The sequence below is a fragment of the Botryllus schlosseri genome, chromosome 15 (genome assembly GCF_051294905.1).
Source record: "Botryllus schlosseri isolate E-star chromosome 15, Bs_hap1, whole genome shotgun sequence".
NCBI lineage: Eukaryota > Metazoa > Chordata > Ascidiacea > Stolidobranchia > Styelidae > Botryllus > Botryllus schlosseri.
In genome coordinates this window covers 9346629-9371067 of record NC_137250.1, presented here as the reverse complement: position 1 = coordinate 9371067, position 24439 = coordinate 9346629, and the positions used below count along the sequence as shown (strand labels likewise).

General features: G+C 39.4%; 1 protein-coding gene across 1 annotated transcript; it reads left to right on the top strand.

Moving 5' to 3' along the window:
• The first annotated feature begins 140 nt into the window (after positions 1 to 140).
• On the top strand, positions 141 to 23163 carry LOC145457233 (protein phosphatase 1 regulatory subunit 16A-like). The gene is made up of 11 exons (XM_080335418.1): positions 141 to 529; positions 2827 to 2996; positions 3243 to 3313; positions 3766 to 3911; positions 5334 to 5437; positions 8006 to 8130; positions 12282 to 12407; positions 14022 to 14097; positions 15812 to 15950; positions 16866 to 16974; positions 19992 to 23163. The coding sequence occupies exons 1-11, from the start codon at positions 471 to 473 to the stop codon at positions 20454 to 20456; spliced, it is 1590 nt and encodes a 529-aa protein (XP_080191544.1). The 5' UTR covers positions 141 to 470; the 3' UTR covers positions 20457 to 23163.
• Positions 23164 to 24439: the final 1276 nt, after the last annotated feature.

Below are 24439 nucleotides of genomic sequence, written 5' to 3'. Positions count from 1 at the left end.
GATTGATAGCTCTGTCCAGTGTCCATATTAAAGTATTTCGAGGCAGGTGGTTGCAGCCACGGTTCCAAGGCTTAAGCGCCAGGCACGCCGGCCACGTCTCAATTTCCGCCGTCAGGCTCGTCACAAGTCACTTTCGTCGTCGGCGTATTGAAGGAGGGTTCGCGGAGGCGAAGTATCACTTCGTTCGGCAAGTTTGATCGCTTTGCGTCAACACGAAGAAGGTTAATTGGTTCGAGCTGCGTTTGCAGACTTAGTGAAGCTGGTGTAGCGTGTGGATCTCTTTTAAATAGTGGCTATTACCGCCTTATTGTGCAATGGGATATCTTAGTTGAGAGTGAGTTAAAATTATGATCCTTCTTTTCTTCTTCAATGCATCCAGTGCCTCATACGGCCATTGCCGCTTTGGATATATATATCGACTTACTGATTTTTTGTAGTAGCGCATCAATGATTTTTTGATATTGCTGAATATGTTGGGTCATGGAACTCAAGGAAGTGACAATGTGAATGGCATGTCTGCGGAAGAAAGGTCAGTACGATTGAAACATAGTTATCTTATTATTTACATCACATTGTGTGATTGATTGAAGTGGATTATAATACGATGATACGATGCTGCCTGCGATTATGGTTGTTTTTAGGTAGTCTCTTTGATCTTTAAATGTGCATTAATTATGTCCATGTGATAAAAGCAGCTTTCAGTTCTATCATGATTTCAGTTTAGGGTTGTAACCAAATCACAAGGATAGTGTAATGGTTGTGCGTCCGGCTTCTCGATCGTTAGGTCGTGGGTTCGATCCCCGGCCGGGTCAGACCAAAGACTCGAAAACTGGTATCCGCAGCTATCCTGCTAGGCGCTCAGCAATCACGGATAGCATGGAGGAGAAAAAAACCGGGGGTGCAGACTAGATGACCTTACTATGAAGGCCGTATCGCATCTCCGTCGTCAAAGCATCTCGATGGTGCCGGCGAAAAAGAATACCATCTCTCTCTCTCTCTCACAAAGGTTCCGAGTCAAGTCGAGTCATTTTTAATTCACCACTGAGTCGAGTCCGAGTCATAGTACTGAGACTCTAGTTCGAGTCCAAGTCAATGTTCAGTTTCGTGTTCAGGTCATGTCAACCCACTTTTTGACAACTCTGCCTGGGTGTGCCTCGCATTCGTAATATAGCATACTAATTTCCTCACTCTAGCCCTATTTTTAATACCAATACTGATAGATGAAATACCAATAATATGTTACGGTTACTATTCTTCGAAGTTAAAATGAAATCTTTGTCTTGTCTCCCCGAGTCTCCAGTCACATGACTTGCTCGATCCATGCGTAATGACTTGAGTAGCCTACGAGTCGAGTCAATACACAAATTACTCGCGTTGAGTCACAAGACTCATTACTACCAGGTCTGGTTTATTCTGGATAACATATAGGTTGTTGTGACTTGTGAATATTCATCCATTGCCCAATGCCCATGATAGCTAAATATATTACGCACTGCCGAGATGGCACAGCAGTGGGGCTTTCGTATTCTCGATCGGTAGGCCGGGCTTTGATCTGGGTATAAGACCAAGGACTATTCCACAACTCCGTGGCTTCCCCACTATAGTCGCATGGCACTCCTGGATTGCTTAAAAAGGAAAATAGGGCCATGTGGATATGCCAAGAGATATCACAGATTTTGAATAATGAATCACAGCTATTAATATCATACAAAGGTTATCTCGTGTCACACATCATTTGCAATATCTCTGGGTCGCAGGTATCTGGTTTTGAGCATCCCTAAGCCTATTAAGTACTCAGGTATCAGCTTCACAGCATATCCGGCTACGATTTCATGTGGAAATACCGATTCCGCAGCATGTACGACTGCAAATACTGGACAGATATCAGATGCGGTCACAAATAGAGCAATGATATCAGGTTCAGAGCATGATAATTCGTAGATCCGGTGCTTCCATGACGCAGAATGCGATGGAACAGAAACAGTATAACAGTAGCTTACCTTTTCAAGTGCTGTCTAGTACTTGACTCGTTCATTTCTCATTTAGTTTTGCTGAACATCAAGAGTCCCTTCCACATTGGTTGAATTATTTTCGCGACCCCAGCTTGCGATATAGAAATAATAATAAAGCAGATAGCCTATTTGATCTATAACTCCCTCCGGCAAAAATGTCTGCATGATTTTACCCTGTCAAATCCTGTTCTAATGAGACCTATTGACATTAGAGGCGTATCAAGGCGTTGTCTATTTTTGCTCAAGGTAATAATGTTGGCCTGTCACTCTGTTAAAATATTTGCACATTGCACACTGCAGTGACTCAGACACACCCCGGAACTGGTATGCGCACACCGCATGCTCTACGGGGCCATCAAGTCAGACATGCTCCAAACCTAATGTGTGCGATTTTTTATGCATATCGTTCTCAGTATGTCCACTAGTCTGAAAAATAGGGTGACATTGTCACAGTGTGTTTGTATCTCTATCATCAAAGCACCTCAATCAGTGCAGTCAACATGCATATTAACAAAAAGATAAATGCAGCTATTCTTAGTTGCTGCAATCTAAGATGGTTTCGTAATGTGATAATGTCCTTCTATTATTATTCCCGATTATTGGCACTATTTACATATTTCGTGAATCGTGTTGCACATGCTAAATGCTCTTTTTGCTATATAAAAATTCAAATGCAGTGAAAATACAAACGTCAATATTAGGCATCCATACTTATTAATTCAATGTATTCAGTAGCAACAAAATTTAAGTTATTGCGTTTGTTGTTTTCAAAAATTTTTAGATATGTAATATTCATTATTCATTGTCTATGCAGACTCACGCATGCCAGGCTACGGAGGCAAGAGCAAATTCAAAGGTGGTTGGACTATGAATCCAAACTCGACGAATCGGATGGAAGTCATTCAACTAATATAACGACTATGGTGAAGTTTGGGGACAACGTCACACTTCTAGAAGCAGCCGCAAGAGATGACGTGGTCGAAGGTCATATCTTGCCCTATTGGATAACGTTGGATTAGTTTGAAGATTAAATTTAGAATCGGTAGATTTATTGCCATCCAAGTTCAGTCGTCCAATCTTCACACATGTTTTTTTTGTTTTGTTAACATTGCCAAATAGCTATTAACTCTATCTGACTATGCTGTTGCCCCATGTTTGCTAAAGATTATATGAGCATCGAGCATCCTTGGTTGTCCTTATTTCTAGTGTTAATGTTGATCAACTTTACAGTTGAACGTTTTCTGCAAGATCATGTCAATCCCAATGAAGCGAATGATGATGGACTAACGGCGTTGCATCAGGTCGGTTTTCATTGATTCTTGATTCAATTTCTGAGTGACTCTATCAAATTGTTGATAGTGCTGCAGTGATCAAAAGTGTTCCAAGTTCGATGCAAATTTAATGAAGGCAGGAGCATGTTGATTGAAAGCAATATATTAGGATTTTACACCATTTTGTGTTTGATTGAAGAGGTTGAATGTTGGTAACAGAGCTGTACATAGATATGAACGTAGGTAGACCCATGCTACATTCATTGCGAACTGCTGGCGTGTGATCTCACATAAATGAATCGTGCTGTAAAATTCAACAAGTCTTTACTAGCATTGATAATTGTCATATTTCCCAAGAGAAGGAAATAGTAGGCTTGTATATCTTTTGTGTCTTTATCTAGTACACCATTTTCTTAAATGTATAGGCCATGTATAGGCCTATCATGGATTAGTCGATACCATTCTCTTGTATGCAATTCTAGGCTTGCATCGACAACTTTGAAGACATGGTGCGATTACTGATAAAGTTTGGAGCGAATGTTAACGCTGTTGATAGTGAGCAGTGGACGCCGTTACATGCCGCATGCACCTGCGGTCATACTGTGATCGCCAAGATTCTTATCCAGAGGTATGGTGTATCTCCTCAATCTTTCTGTTTCACATTCCATCACTCGACAAGTTGGGCTGTCTCAAAATTGACATTGATCGAGGTTTCGGATTCAGGGCAATGGGTTTTAAACTTGTCCAACTGATTTGCAGGAGGTAGGGCTACTTGAAATCCGAATGGTACTGATTGTAGCAAAGTGCGCCATTGTTCATACCATGAGATGGTGTCCAGAGTTGTTGCTTCGTTTTTGATGGCATGACAAATATATTTTGTACTTATAATCTGAGAGCCAGAAAGTATGTTGTGACTCTTGACGCTCACCAATTGATCAAGCTGGCTTGTTACCCATTATTTCCCAACAACAAAGTTATTGGCTTACACGATTTGGTTGATAAGATAGTGTTACTGGGATTAAAGTTTCACATTACTTTATAATGTCTGATCCGTTACTGAATCGCGAGCACAAATTGGAGATATTGGTGTTTTAAGTGAAGTCATAGTATATAAGCTTATCCACACTGTTGAAGAATCCTGCAATTACTGGTCTTATTTGCCATTATTGTTATGTATACCTTCATAATTGACTTACTTTGGTTTGATGTTTGACTCTGCGTAATCAGGTTGACACACAGCAAATTATTATAGATATAAATTTGGTAGCTACTGTTCTGTGTTTCACTACTGCATGGTACTGGCAGTTTTAACATATGTCATATACTCATAGTGTCTCACAAGTTTACCTCTTCACCACGGAATATCTATAATAATGGCTGGTCTAATAGAGAATGCGCAATGGGCAGTTGAATGAGCCATATGTTGTAGTGTAGTTGTTGAGAAATATTATTTCGTTAGTCAACATTATTGATAACATTCTTGAAATTCATCTGGCGTCTGTCACAATTCTATGTGTGCTGATGATTTGTTTTATGTTAGCTGAGCGTTGGTGATAATATTTGGACGCAATATGAATTTCAGAACAATATACCTTTGGAATTATTGATTCGTCGGCAAACATTATCCATGCACAAGACATGTCATTCCAATGTTAAGCTTTATTGGTGGGTGTAATATAGGAAATTGGCTTAATCTGTGTTGATAATATTGTTAATTGGATTATTTTATGTTTCTGACAGCTACACTGTGTGGCATAGGCTTCTTATGTCAGTTCACAAGACAATTTTCACTTGTTTTCGCAATGATAGTTTCAGTTGCAATACTGATCAGATTACTGGTCATATCACATTGCACATAGGCTGATTTTGGTGTCATTGGCTTGACATTAAAACTTCTTCTGTATAAACCTAACCATTAGCTGCTTCAAACACGATTCTTCGAAAACTTGTAAATTCAATCTGAATATTGTTAAAACATGCGTTTGCCTGCATGCTGAATGACTGAACTACGATCATTTGCTGATTATTTGTACAAATCTCTCTTCCGCAGTGGGGCTGATTTACTAGCTCTCAACGCCGATCACAACATGCCGTACGATATTTGTGAAGATGAGGACACATTGGAATATGTAGAGAAGTCCATGGCGGCAAAAGGTTTGCATACTGCAATTTCACGTTTTAGATCTAGCTTCACTGTCAAACATGAAGTTAATATTTCTTTAAAGATAATTATCACGACCCTAAAGGCAATGTTTAGCTGAACATTGAGACTAATACGCATCTTGCCTAACCTAGTTGATGAATTGGTGTTATATAGTCCATGAAACCAACAAGTATGCGATCAAGTTTCATGCGTTGTAATTTGTTCTGAGACGCATCTCTGATACCCTGCCAATGCGAGACATAGCCGTGCAGACAAATCAATTGATGTTCTGTCAGCTCAACATCATTTTGGTGCGTTGTGTTTGGTATTTATAGAGGTTTCAAATAGAGTGGAGAAATCGTGTTTCTAAAAATAACAAATTGATTTTACTTTGAATTCACTTTAAGCACTAGTCGAGTTTTCAAGTTTCCTAGTTTGAACTAATTTTATACATGCTGTATGCCGATATAGCAGTATCAGGCAATTATTAACTATCGTTCCCATGAATTCAACATCCTAAATCCATTGTAATTAAAATCTGAAGTCATGCTGTTTAGAATTTGCAGGCTATATTATAAACAGTGATGTTGCTTTATGCAAATAAAAGCATTTCATATTTTTGTCATAGAGATGTTTTTAATCCGATTTTTACATCCAATTTACGTTACAAATAGGTCTACCTACGTACTACATAGATGATAGTCTATTCCACTAGATATTTTAGGAATAAATTTCTCTTGTATGATACTATTTTTAGTTAGTTAAGAGAATTGTTGGTTTGTATACCGTCAATTTTGTGTATTTATGTTGGCTATTTACCTGACCCAATCTGATGATTTGCTGGGTTTTCGTGTGCCTCAATCTAGCAATATACTTCAATATCATTTTTTTTCAATCGGTCAGTCTCTGTCGTCTATTTGTCTGTGCAGTGTGCACTATAAATCCCATCATATTGGTACTCCCTTCTTGGCTACTATAGCTTGTCAACCTGGAACAAGCACATTTTTGGTGTGTGCTAGCTCATAAATTTCCATCTTGGAATTTTGTAAATTGGATGCACATTTTCAAGAGTCATTTTATTGGAGTTATGCCTCCTTTTTGGTGACTTCTTATTCCCCACTTCACCAATGCCTTACAGCCTGTCTAAATTATGTGATTTCGAGTTTGATTCTGAGCAGGCGTTCACACGATCAAGTAGGCATATTATGTGGCCATGTAATTTATGTAGGCTAACATGTAATTTAGATATTCTAACCACTGATTACTCTCCGATGTCAATAACTTGATCTTGTAATCCGTCACCTTATGCACCTTGACCGCAAGCTTGTTATCAACAGAATACTCCAAAAACTTCTTTGTGATCACACTGGCGCTTTCGTTTTCCTGTCGGATTTTCAGTCTTTAATCAGTGTGTTTCCATTACCCTTGCAACGTGCGCTCGTCTTCTTTAGTCTTGTGGAATTCATTAAATATTGATGTTTTAGCAAAGTGTTGGATGTTCGAAAATCGTGCATGTCCTGTTAGGTTTAACTAATTTGCGCGGAATAAAATTGTCACAAGCATCTGTCTTCACATCATTTCAAGTCGTTGGATTTTATTTTTACCTGCACTAAAACTTGACCATTAGTTTTCCATAAATATTGTGTTGAAATAGAATGATACTGGATTTGGATGTAACAAAGGAACTATTTCCAGTTAGATTTGGTACTTAACACTGGAACTAATTCTTCAACGTTATTGAGAGGTATCGATGAATTGTTTCCTTTAGCAAACGCCGACTAAAAGTGCCTTAACTAGTTGGGGGGAAAATTGTGATTTTCCAGCATCGTATAAATAATATCTCTAACATATATCATGTCATAGTAGTAGGCTATATATAATTTACATAATTATTGCAAATCTCTAAATGTTTGGTGTGGGTGTAGGTTATCGTTTTCAAGTTGGAGAGTAGATAGTATTATGAGATTCTTGCAAAATCGAACGACAGCTATCTTTGAATTTAGTAATATTTGCTAAAAGCCTCGGTATTTGATAAAGGGAAAGTAAGACTATTCCCCCGTATGTCGATGTATTGTCAATATTGTCCTTTTTCAGCTTTAAAACGAGTATGCCTAGTCTCCTCTTATGCTAACTAACCCTAATTTCCCAGGGATGGATGCAATAAAATTTAAACGCACGCTACATTGTCTATTACCGGTGTCAACGTAAACTAATATTTGTCACGAAAAACAAATTGACTCGATGGCTGCTGTGTAGTAGTAAGAAGAAGTAGTGACCATGGTAATGTTCCAAAATTATTTTGCAATGTTGTATAACTTCATGCCGTAATTTTCTTGATTTACCTGGTACCGTACCGGTAGCCTATGCTAACTACAATGTTCTTTCATGTAGGCCTACTTCAATAGGAAGATTTCGTGAAACCACACAGAAAATGTTTTCTTTTGCGATAATCTCGCAAGTCCCAATATCAATTTTCATGGAACCTTCAGAGAAATTTGTATTGTCAGGTGCATTGAAATCTAAATTAAATGGCGGTTTCTAAGAGAATTGCGTGTTCATAATTACGCTTACGTGTTCAGGGATAACGCAGCAACAAATCAACGACACTCGCTCGTCAAGGGAAAGGCAAATCATCGCTGACATGCAGAACCTGCTGAATCAGGGACAGCAATTGGATTTCAAAGATGAAACCGGAGCTACAGTGGTAAATTTCTTGAAATTACTTTGACAATTTTATCTCTTCAAGTCGAAAATTCAAACAGTATCGTAGTGTCCATACTGTCCAAGTTTTCTTATACATCACTTTGTACAAATATCAATGTTATAGGAAGAGAGTGATAGGCGTTTCACAAAAATTAACGAGTGTGAATTAAGATGCTCTTCAAATCGATGCTGCATACATTATGAATTGTTTGATAAATTTTTAGAAGCTATTCCGACATGTAGATTAACCTGTCTATCATCCACAGTTTAAGTTCAATTTATTGATTGATATTAATGACTTATAATGAGCTTGACCTGTGAATCCACTTTGCATTTGTTGTTATTACAAGTCATTTGCATTATCGCATTCTTGGTTACTCGACAAATTGCTGGTTTAGGGTGAGCAGGATCTAAATCTGTTTATATCTCCGATTGGCTTTAATTTAACAATACCTCTGTCGCGTAGGTTGGTGCTTGCGTGAGTTCGTCTCTTTTAACATCACTTGAGTCATGTAATGTGTTGCTGCATACTATGACTCAATACGCAGTGAAACAATATATACTGTACCTTTTCGTTGGTGCGTACTGCTGGTGCAGTGAGCTGAGACACAGCTTCCCTGTTGCAGTATACCGATCTTATGTGCTGCGATAATATTACTGTTTGTTGTCTGATTAAAGTAAAATTCATGGGCTATATTTTTGTGTGCCTGCGTCCTTGGGAAGTTGCAAACCTCAACTATAGTAAACTATCTACTTTTATTGGAAGACAAATCGTCAAGCATGGTATTGATTGTAATTGCGTCTAAACCGGAAATTGCACGGTTTTAACTTTGCGAGTATAAATGCCCAGCCCCGAAAACTAGGATACTTCTCCGCCGATTAAAAGAAACCATCATTTTTCCATCAACTACTAAAATATGATGTTTAAGTCACAGGGCATGGTATGGTATGGTATGGAACGAGAATTTTCCATACTCCATACTTGCCTTACTCTCTCCATACCATACTTGCAATTTTCCATACCATACCAACATTGTTCCATACCATACTTTCCATACATTCCATACTTTCAAATACTTCAATATCATAAGTATAGTACCTTTTATAGCACCTATATTACTGATATTTCGGATATCATTATTGCTTAAACTAGCGAATCTAATGCGAATCTAAGTACTGATAATAGTTGTACAGAGTCTGTTTTGGTGAGGTTTAGTTCACGGTGGTGAGGTGCCGTGTACGTCTACTCTACAGCTTCCGCGAGCAAAATGAGATTGTGAGTAGATTGTTATCTAGTACTGTCCATAAAAGGGGCCGGAAACCTACGGCTGGCGGGCCGGATGCGGCCCGAAACAAGATTTTTTCCGGCCCGCGGACAGTTTCCCGTCTTACATAATCACTTGCCTAAACGTCAAATTTTAGTGACTGTATGTTATTATATAGGTGTGCGCACTGTGCAGCGTGCGATAGTGGAGGTTACGCGTAAGTTCGTCGAAGCGAGAAGACTTGCATTATCGGCATTTACGATGTGCTGAACCCTAATGAATTTATATTCTTGGTAAATTTTGGGTACCGGGCTTATCAAACGCTTTGAAATCTTAATTAAGGATTGCACCGTGAGTTATTTGATCAGAAAGAACCACACACGGCGGTGCCTGTATGACAATGCTATTATCAAATCAACCTTGTATAGTCATTATCGGCGAGAAATGGCTTTGAAGTGACATTGCTGTCGATAAAATACATTCAATAAATACGATTTATTCCTTGTATACATGGGCGAATAATTTATCCATTCAGCATTCCGGCCCGCCAAGTACCTAATTTCCCTATTTCCGGCCCGCCGACTGGAGAACTTGCCCGCCCCTGCTCCATGCATATCATCTCATTTCCGGTACATTGGCATGAGGCACATGCAAGTTTGAAGTAAATACTCGCAAAATAATTTATACTATAGGCGCACCCATAAAATATCCCAGCTGCAGGCAATCTGAAGCGGTCTGCATGATTGTTAGTACAGCATTTGGTCGGGGTTAGCGTGGCGAGAATTCCAAACTGACATCTACCCCACTCCCTGATCTATAATCCTAATGCGAGATCGTTTGACATATGACCAATAAGATATCTCGGTATGTAAATAGTATAGATGTGCGGACAATGTTTCGGAAGAAATGTAATTATCAATCACATTGAGCAATGAGCATTTAGTTCGTTGCATCATGATTGCTTGCAAGCTGTCGTCACTCAAGGAATGAGGTAGTTGGAGTAGCCTACATTACCAATTATTGCGTCACATGACAGACTCTCTACTCGGAGACGTCGTGTCTCTCGACTCGAGAAAATATCGGATCAACTTTACTGCTGTCATTATTACATCACAAAATCAAGTCATTCCAAGTGCTCCTAAAACCGTTGCACAAGCGTGTATTTGTTCCTAGCGTTCAATAGTTCACGTTCACACATAACAAAAGCGATCGACGATCGTATTCCGTGAAGAACGAACAACGTACGCTTCATGAAGCTTGTACAGATCACGATAAAATGTATAAAGCACCAATGTATGGAAGTATGGAAATGTCGTTCCATACCATAGATTAAAATCTTCCATTCCATACCATACTTGCATTGTTCCATATTCCATACCAAAATATCGATCCATACCATACCATACTTCCATACCATACCATACCTTACCATGCCCTGGTTTAAGACACGAGATGGTGATAACTATTAATATGAACAATCATATCATGATATTTAGTAGGATTAACTCTACTTTCATATACTGTTGGGAAAACACCTTGGATTATAAAGACACACTGTCATCTGATGACACTGATGACATCATAACTTTGTCTTTTTAATTCAAGCACGTAGAAAGGTTCAACCGGGGCCTACGATATTGAATATCGTAGGCCCCGGTTCAACTTTACATATAACAAAATGAACTGAATCACCGAACTGTGATTTTGATCGGAAAACCTCTAAATAGAGTATTCCAGCTTTGTTTTTATTGCTGACTTAACCATATCCCCAATTCTCATTCATGAATAAAACATTCACTTTCAAAACGAAGGCGCTGGTGATTGGATTGTGTTGAAGGTGTCTCTTTCGTAGTACTTAATCAGGGGTGGCCAACCTTTTTGCTATTCACGGCCGCATTTTGATTACTTATGTAGGCTACTTCCGCATTCCAAGGCATGTAATCGTAATAAACCAACTGGACGTCAAATATCCATGTTAAACTGTCTGTGTCCACTTACGGTGAACTCCGGACTAATCTACTTTTTCCTGCCCGCTCACTATACGCACTGAAATCGCGAGTGGTCATGTTATGACTAGTTATTGGGATTCGCTATGGTCGCGGCAAGCGCAAAAGTTTTTTCAGATTTACGGATGAATTTCGTCTTTAATGTTAGTAGTGTTGTCACATGTTGCTATACTATCTCATCTCATGTGATCAGATTCACCGGTAGAGTTGATGGAGGGAGTGTTTTCCAAAATTTAGAGCAACTTATAAATGATGATGCATCTTCGGGTGGGCCAATTGTTATTAGTCACTTTGTTGCATGCTGTTATTTCTTGACCTCCCATCAAGATTGTAGTTATAGTGGAAATATATTGGAATCACCTAAAAGTACCAGGAAAACCTGAAGTCATTTGTGAGACGCATAGGATTTTAAATTGGTATTTTCTCAAAACAAATATCTTTCATGAAATCTCTCGAAAAATTCGGGAGTCATTTCCTAAATTCAATTTTGCATGTCGATGGCCGTCGACACGTACTACCGGTAATTGAAATACGTTCGACGGCCGCATGTGTCTGTACGGCCGTTGGTTGGTCACCCATGTCCTAAATCATCCCACTAAGCTGGCCATCAAGACTGTTGATGTCACCTGGAAGCTGTAAAATGCATTAGTTTGGTAGAGAGAATCTTGCGCTATACTCAGTCAGAGGTAACAGGGATATAATTAATATTGGACAGCACGAAACCCTTTAGCTTGCAATTAACATCCATGGGTCAAGGGTGTGGAGTCCACTAATATGTCCAACTAGATTGATTCAATGAGACCACAGTTATCCAGTAGCTGATTTCGCCCGATTCAAAATTTCCGTTGTTCTCCATAAGCCATAAAGAATTTTTGTTACAGATGCACATGGCCGCCGCCCATGGTTACGCAGACCTCACAAAGTTCCTTCTCAAGAACAACTGTGACGCTAACGGAAAAGATAACGAGGGCTGGACGCCGTTGCACGCCGCTGCGTATTGGAGCCAGGTGTGAATTGCGCGGCTAGCTGATACTCGATTGGAATGGTTTTTAACCTGGCCCCACCGCTGTCTTTGGCTGAAATGATTGGGCCCGTTGTACTCCACAGATGTAACAATATTGCAATTGCGAGGCATGTGACATAGGGACTGTCCTGTCCTGGTCCATTGTGTATAATTCCTCTAAATGTATGCAGCATGCTCACTTTCAGAGGGCTTAGACAGCTATTCTTTCAAACGTTCATTCATTGTTCATGCCGGTTCGTTCCTTTCGGTTTGTAAAAGATCTTTTGTATATTGAACACAATGGTAGTTACTCATTGTTTGGAGTTAAGTAACAACACAGCATGTCATGTATTCACTCAAGAATTAACGACACATTTGTTTTTAAACGCCAGTGTCGGTTTATCAAATTACAGTTGATGGCTAATGTAGCAGCATGTTAACGATTAACTGAAAGTAACATGGTGCGCAAATACAATTTGAAGAAACTAGTACTGGTAGATAAAGTACTGATTTGTGTCCTGAAACTACACAGAGAAATATATTGCAAATATCTGATAGGGACGCTCTTAGTGCTTGCTTAGGGTCCCGAATATTCAATCTGGTTTCATATCAAGTTGCTGAATTCTTGCCAGGCCCAATTATGCCATCAACACTAGTCCTACATTCTTCCTCACTTTATTTGTACGGTATTTTCAAGTATTTTATTAAGTTTGAGGTTACCGTAATTATTTTGAGTTCTTTTGCCTGGTAAGCGTGTGATAATGTGGAAGTAAGCGCTATACCTCCTCTACTTTCTTGAGCTATTAATAAAGGCGAATGTATTTCCAAAGCAAATGCGGATTCCTATGCAATTTTACTGAATTATGGTGGGTGACAGACCATGGGAATCTTTGAAAAGGGTTTCTGGGAAAACATTCCAAGAACAGATGCTCTATTATTAATTCACAAAGGTCTGAAAAGAGATCTGATAGAATTACATGCCCCATTCTACTATTAGAAAAACTGGGAATCTGTGCTTTTTGAATCTTTGATCAATCGATTTTCATCAATTTCATGACGCCGTATTTGTGTAAGATTTTGTATATGCTTCAATCCACTTCCATTATCCGTCTGTACCGGTGCAGGATTGCTTCAGCCTACTTGCGACTTGTTTGTTTTTTGTTGATAAACATGCTGTAATCTGTTCGATAATCGCTGGATAATCCTTCTCGTAAAGATTCTGTAATTATCCATCTGTGCTCCAGATTATATCAGGAACAGTTTTGGATGTTGTTTCGCGATGTTTTACCTGATAAGATATGCTGCTAAGGAACAACGACACTCTACGTTTGTTATGTTGGTGTATCAAATGGTTCAGATGGAATAGAATTCCCGAAAGAAAACGTTGTTTGTTGCTGCCTGTTTTTCTCAAATTATTTTGTCCATTGTTAAGTTTTGAAAGCACTTCCTCATATCCATGCTCAATGAAACTGCATTGTACGTTAGTTTGAATATTAGCAATACCGTCACAATGGCGCGCATCTTGTTAGGTCTCGGCCGTTTTTGTGAGTTTCCCCCGCAGTCACTTGTACACATTATAATCAACATTTGGATGTTATTGAATGTTTTCTATTTTTAGCATGATGTTGTTGAAATTCTGGGAGAGCAAGGAGCTGATCCAACTATAAAGAATGCTCTTGGTGAACAGGCAATAGGTACATAACATTAGATTCACGCTAACTCGACTAGTTCTATGTTTTCCTCAGGCTAATAAAATAAGAGAATACAATCAATATAATGTTATATTATGGAACGGCACTGCCTGCAGCTATTTTATATTGCAATTTTGTGAATATTCATGCTTAATACCGGTTATTCATATCAGGATCATGATCATAATACTAGGGCTGGGCACAATGATTCGAGTACTCGAATCTGAATCGAGTATTAATTTTAATGATTCGAGTCGAGTAGTAAAAGACGAATTTTTCGAGTACTGATATTATACGCTTCTCGCCACTAAAAGTTAATTTATCATCAAAAATTATAGCGTCTATACTCTTTTCCACTGTGGAAGCCATGAAACCTTAATTGTCCGTATTGCAGCATAGAAAACAGGGCATGAAGTACAAGTACAAAGCTACGAACGTTACTGGAAATACCACATTTCCGAAGTCATGATCATCCCACAACATTGTCACAAAGTGCAATGGAATCGGGATGGTCGAAAAATACTAAGTATGGTTAATGTGATGGATAGCACGCATTATATTCTTTGTGGTGGCATAAAGAGGTACAAATTTGAACTTTAACATATTACATTCTGTTATGACGTCATAATGAGCGATACTCGAATACTCGACTCGACTCGAAGCAAAATACGTGATTCAGAATCGAATCACTCAGGTACTCGAAAATGCCCAGCCCTACATAATACACACCATGATTTTCTACCACCGGTAGCTTACATTTGTGATCCTAATGTTGGAGTCGTTGGTACTAATTCATTTTCCATTAAACCAAATCCTGCACCAAATTTGGGTAAGTGAAATCACGGGCGCGATGCCGGGAGATTATAAATATTAACACTTGGCCTGACCTCGTCCAAATGCAACCAGATACTGTAGATAGGGTTTGGTCAAGACAAGTCAAGTCCAAATCCATACTTGGCTCTGTCTGATACTAAACCCTGACGACCAAAGCCTTCCGTATTTGCCACACACATTTATCAGGTGTGTCTAGACCAGAGCTGACTGAACGTATTAAATATATTTATGGTGTTCGGTATTGTGTTCCAGAGTTGTTTAAATCTCGTTTCATTTTCCGATTACTGTCACTGTTCTGAGATATGACTGCACATCCGAGTTGTAATCCGGTTTTACAAATATTGTAAATCCTTGCGACATCCGGTCAAAATCTCCCAAGTACGGTTTTCAGATCCAAATCTCGGCCTGTGCCGCATATTTATTTTTGCTCTGGAGTAGGGCTGCGCGGCATGCTGCCCGCAGAGGTATTGATGCCAATATTGAATGATGTGCTTCCCGTGCCCGGGAAAGTGGTTTCTAATTTAGTAGATAACCTGGTATATTTGGGCTAAGCTTAGGTGAGCTAAGAGGATGAATAAAAACAGTGATATATGCTTATGCTGTCATGCAGCTGCTGCTGCTGCATATTAATAATAGTAGCCTATATTTGACACAATATATCCAAAAACCTGAACAAATAACGTCCGGGTACTAGCAGTTGTTTTGTTTAGTTAAATATTGATCTTTATTGGGCCTTCCAACTACTATAAAGCCTATGAGTTCAGCCCGTTGTATCACCTCGTTATTTATGCATGGCACAGTTATCAAAAAGGTTGCACACCGCTGCTCTGGAGCAGTAGTTCTAGATGCGACAGGATCTCTTTTACTGAGAAACTGTTTCCAGATGTAACGGAAGACGAAGACATCAGAGTGCTATTAAATAAAATCAGATCCGCGATGAAGGACAAGAAATCCCGGAAGTTATTCCATTTCAAAGCCTTCTCAGTACGAAACAACAGCCGACGATCATCGGGAATGAGGGGGTTTGTTTACCGATTACTGGCCTATGAGTAACTGTAGTGGTGTCGTCTGTTTTTCTGTGCAGAATTCTTAGAACTAAATAGATGAGCAAGATTTTCTTGGGAGAGTGACTCATGAACAAGTTCGATGATGCTTTACGGTCGACGATGCGTTGCCCTGGAGATTTCAAAATGTTCTTGTTTACGCCAACATGTCAGATATCAGCGTGACTTTTGTGAATGCATCCGACTCAAATTATCGCCAATCAAGTCGATTACACCGATTCGGATTTTAATTTGCGGCTTTGTATCAAAAGAAAATTTAGCGTTGTGTCGTTGTCGTATGATTCGATGTAATTAGTCTGTTTAACCAGCGTTTTTAGCCTAGGGGTCGGGGACTGCTAACATTTCAAATACAATATTTTGCGGACCTGTGAACCTTTGTTACATCAAAATCAACCTAAACTGGAATTACGACAAATCAATGCTGTAAATATTCAAAAGTTATAGATATTACTTGCGGCTTTATGCGTGGTTCTACTGAAGTTTCTGCGATGCGAAGTCCCGTTACGCTAGCTAGACCAGTATACTAACCAATGTCACTAAACTGTACTGTCGAAATTTAACGAATATTTTCAACTCTTCTTAGCTGTCACAACTGGTCTTAAACGAGTTATAGACTACTTTTAAACAGTCTAAACTTGACCTTGATGTCTGTAGTTACGATTCGATGTTGAATAATGACATTATGTTCCAAATTTCTAATTTGATTTCAAATCAGTTGTTTCGTCTAGTTGCATTGAGGTGTTCTTTTCTAGTATATTCGACGGACTGGCAAAAAATTGACATGTGTCATAGTGGCAATGTCATTTTGCCCGACGCTTGTGTTGTTGAGGAACCTGGTCAGTGGTCACTGACAACTGTCTTTATCTCGTTCAGACAATCGTTTAAAGGACGTAGCAAACGCGACAAGAAAGCCGGCATTTCTACAATTGAAGCAAAGTCCGAAGCTCAATTTTGGTCCGGCAGCCAAGACTCGTCGGATATTGTAAGTATCTCGCCTGACACCTGTTATTTTACCCGACATTTCGTATCGTGACCAACTACGTTGAGAATAATACTACTATCATATTTTTGACTGTAAATTTGCGATGAACCACGTCAAATAGTTATCATCCATCATCCGACTACACGTGCTCACATGTGGAGGGTGATGCATGTGTTCCAGTCCTTTTCAAAAGCAGTGTAATCAAAAGCGAGAGGGGGGTGACTCGGAGTTAACATTTGAAGTGCGGAAATATTCTCTTGGACAAAAACAAAATCGATGAAGTGTTTATGGTTTGTTTTTCTGACTAAATTGACATGCTCGAGACAGTAAACTGTATGTGTACATGTATGTAAACGTAACTAAAACGTCATATTAAATATTATAATTAAGTAATGGGCCTACTTTATATAATTGTTAGTAATTAATTTGAAGAGAGACTTGGAAGTGCACAACTTCAAAATACTATTGAATTATATATTCACATTGAGATACACCCGAACATTTTCAGCTGACACTTCTCAGGTTATTCGTCAGCAACTAGTAGAGCTTCGAACAGACTTGTACAAACTACCCATTTAGCTAGTTGATGGTCAACTGATTAACGTTTTTTTTTGGAGTAATTCTAGCTCTAGTTGCGGATTTTGAAAATTCAGTAGTTAGTACAAGTCCGGCTTCGAAGCATAGTTCTTTTTACTTCTCTGCCAGATGCTGACAATTGCCCCTGGCGAGAGTTGGTCGAAAAAGTCCGGGTTTGTTTCAATATGAGTATATTATTGTTCAATTGAACAATTAAATGGTGAAATGATGGCTTTATGCCTTCATAGTCGATCTGGCTTTGGTTTTTCACTGTGATAGCCATCCCTTACGACTCTACGAGAAAAGGCTATTCGCCACTGTAGAAAAGGTATTCTGGTTTGAGCGCATCTCGTTAACAACTCGATTTGGGTGTAGACCGTTGCGAAAAAGGGCTTCAAGTTTCTCACGCTTTTGCCCGGTTCGAGCAAGAGAAAAAAGGACAAGGACACGCAGTAGTACCGATATTTATGTAGAACCACCAACCCGGTAAGAGGAATGGTATCAGCGAAGCCGCTAGATTGATTGTAGAGGCGATGTCGGTCGCATGCATGAAATATCGGTTTCAGTTTGTGGATGATCGATTAACGGAAATGTGGCGTCCAGTGGGCCGTTTCGATGACCGTGGCCCGGTTTGAGTTGCGTGCTGATTTGCTATTGGTCTTTCGTTCATGTGAATGTTCGACAGACTTGTTGGCTGTGTTTTATTGTGAGATTTTTGAATGTAAGAAGTAGTATAAAACTTTTTACCTTTTTATAGTTCCGTGTTCATGATGATGATAAGGAAACAGACTTGTGGCTGACATATTACACAGGGCGCTGGGAGTATTTAATTGATGTTGTGTTGGTTATTGGGGTTCTTTTATCAACGAAGTTGTGTTTGTTACTGCTGTCTGTGGGCTTTCATGTGTCGTCATGAGTATGTTTACCTGCCATGATTGCAATGCTACAATAGGGTTGTTATGATCATTTTAAAGTTTGTTTACCACACTTACTAATAGTTTGCTGCTGATGAGAGTACAGATAAGCTTGGGGTGGATTGTAAATTTAGCAATACCAATACGTAGTCTGATTCGATTGACCGAACGAAACATACAATACTTTCATTTGACTAAGGGCCACTGGTAAAATCCAGAAAATGAACCCGTAGATGAAGGGCTTAATGATAGTCAAAGATTCAATGTAAATTTCATCACGGCAAATATTATTCTTGGCTACATAAGTGATACCGACAGTGTAAGGTTACCAGACGTCATTTGCGATGTAACGAACGGACATACTGTCCAGCGTCCAAGGTCATCGATCCATCCAGAATGAAGAAGTCCATTTATTTAGCTATTGAATATGATTTGTTTATATACGCCGATGCCCAAACCGCTATCCAGCTTTAAATAATACAAATAATGCAATGCAATCGTACGGTGATTGACCAGTAGCGATTTTCATTTCAATTGGATCCTAGCAAAATACGTGGACATAAATGCACATATAGTTATGATGAGACCTGGCCCGCTACGAATGTGCGGGCATGGGGGATGGATACTATCTCTATAAAAATTAAATAGGTCAATGTCTGCCTGATAACAAACTCCTGTTTCGTAAAAAACGATTACACCATGTAATCTCTGGTTACTATTATGTTCAATTGTTCATGTATATTGTATATGCATAGTGCTCTAAATTCTAGAAGTAAGTCGCGTCGCTGCTGTCTGTACTGGCCGTAGTACAAAGCTACACAGGTCTACAAATACCTTGCAAGTGTCGCAAGGCACTGTCTTTGTCTAACCAATCTATTTTCTTGTGTTCTTATCGAATCACTGATCGAGTTGCTGAAGCCAGATGCGTGATGTCTGTCTGTGCCATGTCTTGAAATTTTATGTTTCCTTTTGATTTGTGATTTAATCGTGAATTTATGTTCCATCGTAGATCAGGTGTGTTGTGTTCGAATTTTTTGGTCGTAACAGAGTAGGTGTGGCTAACTCACTTGCTGCTGTGTGAATCCATTATTGTGACCTTGCTTCGGAAAATTATTGGCAATTGGTAAAGATGTTCATCGGTTGATAAAGACATGCCAATCCGAATGTCATGGTTTCCGCCGCCCAATTAGATTTGGCGATATTTTGAACCATGTATAGTTGTATACAAATATGTCACCATGCACTACTTTTGACATGTCTAAAATCTCGGTTCAGCCATCACAACGAGGTTACACTATGGCAACGGAGGATTAGTCGTCTACTGACATACTGTGGTTTTGACATTTTTTACGTTTTTTCCCTACTACTAAATACTGTTGGATAATATATTCATATTGAAACGGACCTGACTATTTTCCGTTGACAAACGTCAGGGGCAGCCGTCAGCAATTGAGAGCAATTGTCAATCTACAATCGTATCACCAAATAATACTTGCAAGCTTTTGATCTTATCCCTGGTATTTCCAGCTTAAAACAAATGCTGTAAACAACAACCATATCGACGCTGTTGCCGCCCCGGAAGTAGACACCGCCGTTGAAGAATCAGCCACTGTGGATTTATCCGAATCGAACGACCCGCAGCACGAAAAACACTCCAAAAACTGTAATATGCCAGACGAAAACGATCGTTCAAACGACTCGAACGGCACCTCATCTTCAGGTGGCATCCGTAGCGTTATCAGCGCCAAGAATCGATACAGCCTCGATATAGAAGGAAAAAACGAACCCGGCTTGAACTCGGGTCCTGGCAAGACTTTAGCCGACTTGAAACGAGAGAGGTCGCAAGAAAAAGGCAGAAGGACAGACGTCGAAAATTCGTCGTCTCCCGCGAACAGCTACGCGGACTCGGAAGTGTTGAAGTCGTTTAAAGGTGAAACCGCCGGTGACATGTTTCAGAAACGGCGCAAACGTAAAGTTTGCGTCATACTCTGAAGACTGTCGCAGGACTGCGATTATTTAAATGTTCCTTCGCTCATTCGGGGACTGATCTCGTAACTAAGGTCTGGGGCACGCGAGCTTCGCCTGTGATTTCTGTCGGATACAAAATTAGCACCGATTCTAAATTACTCCTCCAGTATCTGCTTGTTCGAGAATTCTTCATCGTGGTGTCTCTTGTAAGTAAGGCTTGGCAAAATGAAGTACCCGAGTCCTGAGTGATTCGATTCTGAATCAAGTATTAACCTTTTGGGCTGAGTATTTGAGTATCACTCATTATGATTTCATAAAGACGTGGAAAGTTTAAATATATACGTTTTATGTGGCCATAAAAAATATAATGCTGGTTCTAAATCACATTGAATATAATTTGGATTTTTTTTTCTACCGCGCTTTGTAACAATTAGAGATGTACGGATCATGTTCTTTTGGGTTCCAGATCCAATCCTGTTCGGTAAAATGGAATCCTGATCCAATCCAGATACTGTTTCCGTCTCAAATATCAAAATCCGGATCCAAAAATATCTTGCGCAAGGTCGAGCAGCTATTTGCCCCTGCCGTCGAAATTTTTCTAATTACACCTCGGCAATGCATTGCAGTTAGCTATTATAGGTTTTTGCTGAAGCCAGCTGAATCGAAGCTCATACAAAATGTCGAAGTAATCAATATAAAGTCACCTTCATTAGGGTTGAGGAAAAATGGGAACGGGAAATGAGGACAATTTTTCAAAATTTTCAGATTTAGAATTGTGGAGTAAAATTGGGAAAATATGGTAATTTTTCCGACTTTGTGGTGGGTTGGTTGACCTAAAAAAAAGGTCAACCTTCCGAAACTATAATTTTTGTTCATAGATTAATTCCTAGCGGCAAAGGCCGTGTAACTTCAGTACTCGAAAAAAATCGTCTTTCACTACTCAACTTGAATCATTAGAATTAATACTTGATTCCGATTCGAGTGCTCGTATCATTGCGGCCAACCCTATTGGCGACCTGTTTCCTTGCCTATCCTGAAATCTATTATTTCAACTGCTACGCCCAGACCTAGTCGGACTTGCCTCTGCCTTATCGAGAATCTTCATGTCCATTCTGCTTTTGATCGTAGTTAACGCCTTGTGTGTGGTCGCCGAAAGATTATGGTTTTGAATTTCGGCCGGGCTCTGTGCGGTATGAATTTGGAACAGTCGTCCCGCCTTGGGAATTTGTTGCTTCGTTTTAGCGAGTAAGACACTGTATATAATTTTTCTCTCCCATTACTCCACGCTTCATGACTTTGGTCAAAATGAATATGACTTTCCATCGTTTATATTTAATTGTACCGGACTGTAGTTTGGAAGGAGTCTTGCAGGAAATGCGAGCTTTCCACCATTTCTTCTTTATATCGTGCTAATTTTGGGTTTTGCAAATCATTGCGTTCAGCAACAGTGCAAATCATGACAGTCTAGTAGTTGAAAGCCTAATTTCTATATATGCGACCATAGGACTAGTTGTTGAAAATGATAAAAATTTTATTCGGGATTTGAACTGTAACTTGTGCAGGCATGAATCACATTGCTTGTGTCATTGTCTGTGTATTCCCCTTGCTATTGTGTGAATTGTTAAGGTTAGCAGTGGAATGGTTGTCTGTGAGCATGTCATCCACTAAATTGAGGTCAGATTCTGCTGATTTGTCTTGATCTCGTGCACAGAAGGATAAGTTCCAATTACTGATTTTCTTAGTCCGATAGATTCTATCTGGTTTTGCAGCATGGCACTGTACTGCTGCGCCTCTGTAGTTGTGAAACATGACTGTATCGCTGAATTGAATAATCCAAATCATATCTTGTGCCTGTTTTTCTCATAGATTTTGAATTCGTGAACAGTAATCCCCTAGCCTTTTTTTGGCTGAATGCTTATTGCAAGTATCCGAATGGTCTATTTTGGGGGCTTGGAATTGGATTCTGTTATTATGTTATTTCATCAGTCCTGTCCTTCCCTTTGCTATCATTTGCAATATTAAGCATCCCTCTCCGGTTTTCTCCGTGTAATCATTCCGTGAAGCGTTCTTTCCAATCTCTATAGAGTATTCCACAATTCTTACACTAATATCATCAAAATGAAATATTCACTTTTGAACTCGAAGCCATTTACAGCCTATTGCTGCGAGGCCAACTAGAAAGGATGTCAACGTTTGAAATAGCGTGCATATTTTTTCATGATGTTCCGCTGCTTGTTTTAAGTGAGCTGTATCAATTTTCTTCAATCAAATTATTATTTTTCCAATTTATATTTTAATTTTAGATGAATACGTTGCCTTTGATTTGTTGAATCGTTATGAAATCCTAAACTTGTGTACAGTTTCAGCAATAGTCCCCAATGTTGATTAGCGGTGGGTTCTGTGACGGAAAATTACCACGCTGACCTTTTGTGTTTGAATCACAAATTTGAAGCCAACTATTGCTGACCATGTAAATTATCTGGGACGGTAAATGAAAACGCATTTGTACTTGCTACAAAGAAGGTATTTACATTTGAATATGCTGTGCCCACACACGCTGCAATCACATTACGTACGATTAGGTACCATTCTGACGCAAGTGCTTTGAGTGCAATTTTTCAGCTTACGGCTCATTACTATCTGTGTTTTGTCTTCTTATCCTTGTACTTTTAATTGGATTTTTTTAACTTCCTGGTTTATTAAACATATGAAAATCTTCAACGTGATAGAACGGTGTGTGTAAGTATGAGTTTGTATTTCGACCTGGAAGGACTGTATTCCAGCTTGCCAAGGAAAAAACAAGGCTCTAGTAGTAGTAGTAGTAACGGTCTAAATTTCTATTCCACTGAATGTAGAGGTGGCGTTTTCCAAGATATATGAAAGCTGCTTCAAATGGAAATTGGCGATCTAACAAGTGCTCAAGTAATTGCAAAAACAAGTATTTTGTTTAGACTAGGGTTACCATATTTCTGTGACCCAAATTCCGGACGCTCTACTGCGCCCACTAGTGGATTTCAAAATTAGTTATGAGCACATTTTCTGTCAATATGACGTCGCACCAGCAAAGCTTTGCTTATAGACCAGAGTTGGTCAGGTCATGAACCAGGTTCAGGAGTTATGTGACTGTGTGTTGTGTAACCGGGACTGAAACCCCATTTTCAGCCCCTTCCCGCCCAAATAACCAATGATTTTGGTCCCATCATAGGGAAATCGATGCTACTTCTTGCATGCTATATGCATCTGGTCGTTAAATTTTTCAATGGCTTCTGTCTATAATATTGGTTCCTCCATATTTTGATGAACCTCTCTCCGCAACATGATCAGAGTTAGCGGTAGAGCTGGTGGAGGATAATGACTTCGAAAATACAGGGAGCGTACATCGTTAGGCTAAGTCATGTTCATGTCACACCAGTGTTGGGATCAAGTCACTATACCTTCGAGTCACGAGTCATTGCACATCTTGACCAATGTTCCCTCTAATTTTTCAAGAGTCTGCGCAAACACGCCAACTCACTGCGCAGGCCCTCGGACAACAGTGCGCAACCACTCTCCAATAGGGTGGTAAACTAACTACTGGGGGGCTTCGCCCCCCAGACCCCCCTAGGGATCTAGGCTATTCCGGTACTTATCATCTACATTGGGTGTCCATTTAGTAGCAGCGTCCCTAAACGCGCGAAGCGCGGAAAATCTATATAATTCATGATTGCATCGGCCAATATGACCGGGAATTGCATATATATTGCTATCAATGTTTATCCTCTCCCTGCTCACATAATCAGATTTACCAGTAGAGCTGATCCAGTGAGGTGTGTTGGAATAGATATGCCCTCTAAATAATAATAAAACATCTTCGGACGTACCCGTTGATATAATGACTTCGTTACGTGATGCTATTTCGTGATCACCCATCTGCTATGTCAAAAGATGTTGAAATCGCCAAAACGTACTAAAGTAAAAGACGTACACGATTTCAAATTGGTATTTCTTAACAGGAAAATAATGTTCCC

Coding starts and splice junctions, on each gene's coding strand:
- LOC145457233 (XM_080335418.1), top strand. CDS start 471: ATGTTGGGTCATGGAACTCAAGGAAGTGACAATGTGAATGGCATGTCT. Junction 3,912..5,333: donor GCCAAGATTCTTATCCAGAG/GTATGGTGTATC, acceptor TCTCTTCCGCAG/TGGGGCTGATTTACTAGCTC. Junction 8,131..12,281: donor ATGAAACCGGAGCTACAGTG/GTAAATTTCTTG, acceptor TTTTTGTTACAG/ATGCACATGGCCGCCGCCCA.